The sequence below is a fragment of the Populus alba genome, chromosome 6 (genome assembly GCF_005239225.2).
Source record: "Populus alba chromosome 6, ASM523922v2, whole genome shotgun sequence".
NCBI classification, from domain to species: domain Eukaryota; kingdom Viridiplantae; phylum Streptophyta; class Magnoliopsida; order Malpighiales; family Salicaceae; genus Populus; species Populus alba.
The window spans coordinates 25,061,014-25,068,265 of NC_133289.1; the positions used below are offsets into that span (position 1 = coordinate 25,061,014).

Genomic DNA, 7,252 nt, shown 5'->3' on the forward strand with positions numbered 1-7,252 from the left:
TTTTACATTGGCCTTGTCTGCAAATTCATGTGCTCCTCGTAGCCTATCTACTCGATTGGCTAGCAAAAGAGGTGAAGGTTTGATTTGGGGGCACTTGTAGTGTTGCTGGCTCCAACTTTGCTGAACTTGGGGCCATCTGTGATGGGCTTGTGGTCGAGTGAGGGTTGTTGGCCATTGGTACGCAAGATGCAAGATATGGGAGAGAGTTGACGGAGTAGAGAGCATCCTAGTTTAATGGCAGAAATAAAAGCAATGGGAATAGTAGTCATGCAAAACTGAGTATTGCAATCGGAATCCACTGATAGGCTGCCAAAACTACTTCCAAAGCCAGCTGAACCTTTGCTTTAACGACTTTTAACGCAAGCCACCATGTTGTTAAGAGGCATTCTTGTGAGATTTAAGCACAGGGAAAGACGAGACTACAGCGGACTCTTTAAGTAGTCTGAAGTTAGGAGCTTAATTCCCAAAGTGGGATTCATTGCGTCACATTTTACTCTTTAAGTAGAGTTTCCTGAGGTAAAAGAGATGACACACAAAATTGATTTGTTAATGATGTTTTGTATTATGTTTAGTTATAGTTGACAAGATTATAAAATATAAAAAGTTTATTTTACTTCTAATATGTATTGTTATTAAATTTATATATTTTTTTAAAAATAAAGTTAATATTGCTTTTAACTTTAGTTATAAAACCTATTCTGATTTAACAGGTTTATCTGGAGCTTGAATTGGTCTAAATTAAAAAAAAAAAAAAAATAGAAAAAATTGACTTGACTTGATCTGGTCAAAAGCCCAAGTTAACTCAGGATAAAATATGGTTAAAAAAGTTAATGATTTTTTTTTAAAAATAATTTTTTTAGATTAGTCGAGTTGACCCTCCTGACCCATGAATTAAACATTGTCTCAGGTCGACTTTCAAGCTGGTTTTAAAATTATGATAGCAATCATTTTTATTTATACGTTGACTTGGATCACTCGTGTTGACCCTTTTGAACTGTGACATGAGTCTTACCTAAGTTGATCTCCGAATTGAATTTTAAAACTATGATAATAATAACTTTTATCTTTATATTAGCTCTGGTCAACCTATGTTGACCCTCTTGATCTGTGACCAAGGTCTTATTCTGGGTTCACTTGCGAATCAAATTTTAATACTAGGAATATGATTATAACCTTTTTTATTTTATATTGACCCAGGTCAACTCAGGTTGATCCTCCTAACACGTGACCCAAGCCTTATCCCAAGTCAACTATTGAGTTGAATTTTAAAAGTATAATGATAACCATTTTTTTGTTGATCTGGGTCAATGGTCAACTCACTATTAACCCGAGTCTAGTCTTAGAACAACTCTGAAATCATGCTTTAAAACTATAATAATAATAATAGTTTTTTATTCTTACTTTGACTTAGGTTTTAAAAATAATAATATATTTTTTTTCTACTAAAAAAATGTTAGAAACATCTAAATATTTTATTTTATATTAAAATAATTAATCAACTCATTTTCTTTGAGCAGCTCTTGCTACCTTTCTTTAACTTTTGCTGGACCGGGCCTTGGGCTTCATCTTTGTTATGTTCACCTATTTTCCAAAGCGAAACGCAGCTCAGTTTTTGTTAGAAAGAAGGCTTGAATCCAATATCTCATGGAGAAGGAAAGTCAGATGCAGCGTTTCTGCATCGGATCTCTTGTCTTTTTTTCTTTTTTTAATCGGCTTGTTCTTAGGTGGTGGAATGGAGATGGGCGAGTACATGTAAAACCACAATCAAATAATAATGATAAGATCCAACTCGTGGGTTGAGCTAACCCAAAATTCAAGCTATTCGGTTAGAAATAAAATACGTTCTAGGTCAGGTTATAATTAAGTGGACAAGTGACCGGATTAACCTGCCGATGAGTCTTATCAAAAACCAAAAGGACAGGGATGATTTTCTTGGTTTTAATTTTTATCAAATGCTCATGAGAAACTAAGGAGTTATTCCGGGGAACCACCCTCTGTGTTCGTGAGGACTGGCACAAAATTCTTTGGCTGGTTTTAATGTTCCGGTTTGCAAGAGTACTTCCATTAGGGTTTGTTTTGATATCATAAATCTCGGTTTTGAAGCAACTACTATTCACCATTCAGCTAGGCTTTGCCTTCTGTTGATGAAGACAAGGATATAATCATCTCTGAAGTTTTTCCTTTCCGTGCCCTAGCATCAATGTAGAACGTGATCCTCTTAGCAATCCCTCACCGCCGGTTGAAAACTTGCTGGACGGAGTCTAGAGATTTTTTCTAGTCACTCCCATTAGTGAAAAGAAATCAAGATTGTTAGAACATGAACATGCATCCTTTTCTAATCATGGGTAACAATTTAAAGTTAAAACAAAGGGAATATACGAAAACGAAGACGGATTTTTGCACCGAGTTCGATTCCTGCGCAAGGATATCATGAATCCAAGTTGCTGGGCATTTAATTTCTCTTTTTAATACCCATGCTAAGAAATCAAAACATACATATTTTGAACTAAAACATGCTTAATTAAAGCTTAATCTATCGTGTTCTAACAACCTTGTCAAATTATCATCTGAATGTCCTCTCTCTGCTACCTGATCTCAGTATGGAGGCCAGTAGTTCTCCAGATCCATGCACTGTTCCATGCCCATGAATCTGTTGGCATGCCCATTTGCAGTGTTCATTTCTGCACCATAATCTGCAGCCTGATCTAAAGCAAAAGAATTACTACTAGTCATCATGGAAGAGGTTATTACATCTTGTTGATTCATAACCGGAGGTGGCATTGGACGCAACATCGGTTGTGATGCAGCCCCTCCAAGGTTCAAGTTCAACCCTGAAATAGTAAAGCATCCTCCTCCTCCCGGACCTCCTCCTCCAACGGAGTAATTAGTATTATTCAACGGGGGGGCCTGCATTGGTAGATTGATACCAGTTGACCCACCAGCTCTGAAAACCCTAGAAAGCTCTGCCTGAAGTTCTGCGTTACTCATCATATAGTTTCTTCCAAAGGGGAGCTGGAAGTTCTCTGCAGCCTGCATCATTTGTGAAGGTATAACACTTGGTCCTATCTCGAGGTTGTAGGGATTTGCTGTCCTTGATTGGTTTGAAGGATATTTCTTGACCCCCGCACTCTTTTGGAAGACTCGGCAAACCACCCATTCATCCTGATGAACGACATAAACCATTTATATATAGCTTGGAATCATATGCTAATATTTATGGATTGAATTATGACTGGTAAATGATGAAACAGATGCGTGTGTGTGTGTGTGTGTACACACCTTGGAAGCTCTAAAGGCAGCTTTGGAGTGGAAACGATATTCATGCATGACCCAGTTGGTTTTCTCTCCTCTTGGAGCCCTTCCTCTATAGAAAACCAATGTCTTCTTCATCCCTACCAACTGTGATGTGACACTGTTGAAGATCTCTTTATCTTTTCCAGTGGTCTTCCAGTATCCAGTATTTGTTGCCCGGTTTGTCCTCACACCAGTTGGATATTTTCGGTCTCGAAGACTAAAGAAATACCACTCCTTTTCTCCCATCTTTGCTTTCCCTGATTAAGAGGCAAAGATTGAAACTATCAAGGATCTAGTCAAGCTTTATAATCATGGAATTTACTTATGTTTTGGTGAGAAATTACGAAAAACAAGAAATCACAAAAACAATGATGGCTCCATGTGTATCTAAAGTAATCTCATGAGATGTAACAAAAAACAATGTAGTGAATTAAAGCAATTTGATTCTTGTTTTAGATCATACGAAAGAGAGGTTCGAATTCGAGGGAAATTAGGATACATTAGTGCAATTTATTGTTAACGATACCTTTTTATATTTCCTTCAAAGAACATGTGGTAAACCCTAAATCATTGTAAGTGGTGAAGGAAAGTGACAAAAAAAAATAAAATCTAGCCACACTACTAAAATATAAGATGAATAGCAACTGCCTAATTCCTTGTAGATAAACTAAGATTCCTGGCCATCATGATTTGCATGAATAAAGAGTTCTTATAGGATCGATTTTGACAAATCAAAATTTTCCATTATCAACAAAAGAAATGATTTTTGAATGTTTATGCCTTGATTTCTACTTTGAAAAACTCAAAAGTTGAAAAACAAAATGACAGATCGAGCCAATTTCAAGCTGCAGGTTACGAGTGCCATGGAACTAGATTTCAAGTTGTAACTACCTGGAAGATCCCATGGTTCGCACTTGTTGAGATCAACATCACCAATAGCTCTACATGAGAAATCAGCGTCAGAAATCTTGCTTTGAAGATAGTAAGTTATGAGTTCTTCATCTGTGGGATGAAACCGAAAACCCGGAGGCAAAGTCTCATCCTTTGCATCTCCTTCCATATCCTTCTCCTTTTCAACCTGTTTCTTCCCTTTATCACTTGTAGGCTTCTGTATTAAAAAGAAACGACATGATTAATGAAATGATCAAAATTTCCAAAACCCTAAAAACATAAAAGAACAAAAAGAATGAAAAAAAAAAAAACAAAACAAAACAAGGAGAAGCATTCCATTTTGTTCTTTATAGCTAATACCCTAGTGGGATCATGTTATCTTCCCAAGTAATTAAGAGGAAAGATGATCCAAGGAATGAAAAACTTGTTTGGAACAGAGTTTTTGCTAGCTAATTGGTAGCTTACTTGCATGCGCATAGAAGACAAAATTCTCCAGTTAGGTTCTGATGTTTCTCATATGATCAATATCATAAGTTTTTGATAAAATAAGGATAACCCGAGAAAACAAGAGTAGCACACAAAAGCTCTTGAAAACTTGTGTTTCTTACCATGCACACGAAATCAGCTCTGAATTTAAGGTCCTGAAGTCAAGAAAAGAAATGAAGGTGAGTGTCTTTGAAGCTCTCACCTACTTTGGGTCTTCAAATACAAGGAACTACAAGAAAGCTTTTAATAAGATGGAAAGTCATTGAAGAAATCCTTATTTAAGATACTATCATTTTTGGCTGCCCTTTTGCTATGCAGCTACATTAAAACATCATATGAATTATAAAATAATTAATACCTTACGATGGCATAGATAATGTAATAAATTTATGAGTCCGAACCATTTTAATTGACAATATAACACTATCAATTGGTTAATTATCTATTTAAAATGGATTTGAACGTGTGGATCCAAAATAATACTATATGATAACAAATAACAATAAATGTAATGATAAATATAATATATCTAGATAAGAACTTACAAGATCATAGTTTAAGGTTCGACTCTAATAAATATATAAGAAACACTCTATTTCTTCCGAGTATTTATTCCGACCCGTTTCAATTGATAAATCAACGATTAAATATCTATTTAAAATTATCTGAATGTGTGGATCCAAATTACGAGGAAAAGGAAAAGAAAGACAAATATATATAGTAGTATTTAATAAGAAGATTCGAATATGCAAATAAGACGAAGTCACGAACGCTATATTGTGCACTGATGCAAGTAAACCCCCATTTACAATAAGACAAAAGCAACATCAGGCCAGCCCAACATGCTACGTGATTGTGGGACCCTTCTTGAATACATGTATTCAGCAACCAACTGGCTTCCTCCACATCAACAAACCATGAGGGCCCCTCTCCTGGTTCAAATGGTAATATGAGGTCAAAGGTGGAAAAGTGAAGAAAACGAGACGGGCGGCTTCTTCTAGGGTTTCGTTTCAGTGCTCCTCTAGCGCAGCAGCTTAATTACTCCAATAGCTTAGGGTATGAATCTCCATAGATTTATAGTGTTGTGTTTCAAGGGAAAAGAAGGTATCAATATTAGCATTCCCGATGACCGGAAAAGGACATAAAAATGATGAGCTAGGGCAGAAACCATATGTAACCTAAAACAAACACGATGCCCTTAGATGAGGGAGACAGAGAACTCGATCGATAGGTAACAGGGATTTTTGAAGCCAAAGAGAAGATTAATGCTTGGCCTGATGCATGATCTCTTCTTCTTTCTTTCCATGTACATGGCTTCTTCGATTGGAACGTCTTCGTTTTGGTATTTTCTTGTATGACCATAAATTCATACTAGACAGGACATTTCATTCCTCAAACAAAAAGAAAAAGAAAAAACCCTAGGATTTATCTATGTATTTACCTGATATAAGAAAAGGAAGCTGAATGATTGATGCTCAATTTTCTGCGGTACTGTGTGGTAAGCTAAAACAATCTGGAAAATAAAAAAACTAGCTCAACATGCATCACCTGTGGTATAAGTAGAAAACCCCCTTCGAGGTTTGCTAATTTAACTCTATTTTGAATCTCTATAACAAGCAAATCTATATATGTTCTATTTCATCAAGACGTTACCTCCAAATTGGCTACTTTAAATCATGCTCCATTTGTCGATTCTTGATCTAGATGCTATTGCCTTACCTTTCTCAGTTCGGAAATTAATTTTTGGCTTAGTGTTCTTTCCATCAGCATAAACGTGTTAGTAATGGTATCAAAACTCTTGATTTCTCTTCTGATAAAATCTTCGGCCCATAATAAAAACAAATAGAGTACCATTCATAGTTCTATTCGGTGTTATCTAAAGTTGTTTTTGTTTTTATGATTCAACCTCCTCTTTAAATTAATTTTTTTTGATAAAAAATAGTATCAAATTGATGTTTTTTACTTCTTTTTTTTTTTAATTTTAATATGAAGGTATAAAAATAAAAAATCTAAATTTTTTTTTATTGTATTTTTAATTGAAAAACACTTTTGTAAAAATATTATGCACCGTATTACCAGACACACATTAAATACGACCTGACTCAGTGAAACAATTTAATGACATGCCATTCTAGGATTTGACTCGAGTTATATTTCAAATTAAACTAGGTGGAAGATGACCCGACTATCAATCAACGACATAGTCGACTTGATTAAAACTTAGTTTGAATTAAAAAAAATAAAATTAAAATGATATTATTTTTTTTTCTTAAAAAATCTTAAAATGATATCGTTTTGAATTGACCATGATCAACCCGCTTAACTCTGTGAACCGAGCTACATCTGAATCATTAGCTAGCCTAGGTTCAATAATCCTGGTTTAAATTACATAAATACACTCTTGTATCTCAAATCAATGGGGATGGCATTAATTTCTCAAAATTACTAACAAAGTATGTTAAATAACTAATTCAGTCCGGAGGCAATTGATTTACTTTACGTGTTATTGTGTAGCTTGTCGGAAAATTGTTAAGATTATACGCTTTTTTATAATTCACTGATCATAAAGTTAGGTTAGTTA

At 35.0% G+C, this 7,252-nt stretch overlaps 1 protein-coding gene across 2 annotated transcripts; it reads right to left on the reverse strand.

Moving 5' to 3' along the window:
* Nucleotides 1-2,374: 2,374 nt before the first annotated feature.
* Nucleotides 2,375-4,850, reverse strand: LOC118027528 (NAC domain-containing protein 92). Of its 2 annotated transcripts, none has more exons than XM_035030902.2 (4): nucleotides 4,794-4,850; nucleotides 4,186-4,402; nucleotides 3,280-3,551; nucleotides 2,375-3,162 (listed from the first exon to the last, which is right to left on the reverse strand). In XM_035030902.2, the coding sequence occupies exons 1-4, from the start codon at nucleotides 4,794-4,796 to the stop codon at nucleotides 2,596-2,598; spliced, it is 1,059 nt and encodes a 352-aa protein (XP_034886793.1). In that variant the 5' UTR covers nucleotides 4,797-4,850; the 3' UTR covers nucleotides 2,375-2,595. The 2 variants fall into 2 exon arrangements, with proteins under 2 accessions (XP_034886793.1, XP_034886792.1); XM_035030901.2 differs by lacking the exon at nucleotides 4,794-4,850 and adding an exon at nucleotides 4,651-4,787.
* Between the last annotated feature and the right edge of the window lie 2,402 nt (nucleotides 4,851-7,252).

Coding starts and splice junctions, on each gene's coding strand:
- LOC118027528 (XM_035030901.2), bottom strand. Junction 3,552..4,185: donor CGAACCATGGGATCTTCCAG/GTAGTTACAACT, acceptor CCTCTTAATCAG/GGAAAGCAAAGATGGGAGAA. Junction 3,163..3,279: donor CTGCCTTTAGAGCTTCCAAG/GTGTGTACACAC, acceptor GTCGTTCATCAG/GATGAATGGGTGGTTTGCCG.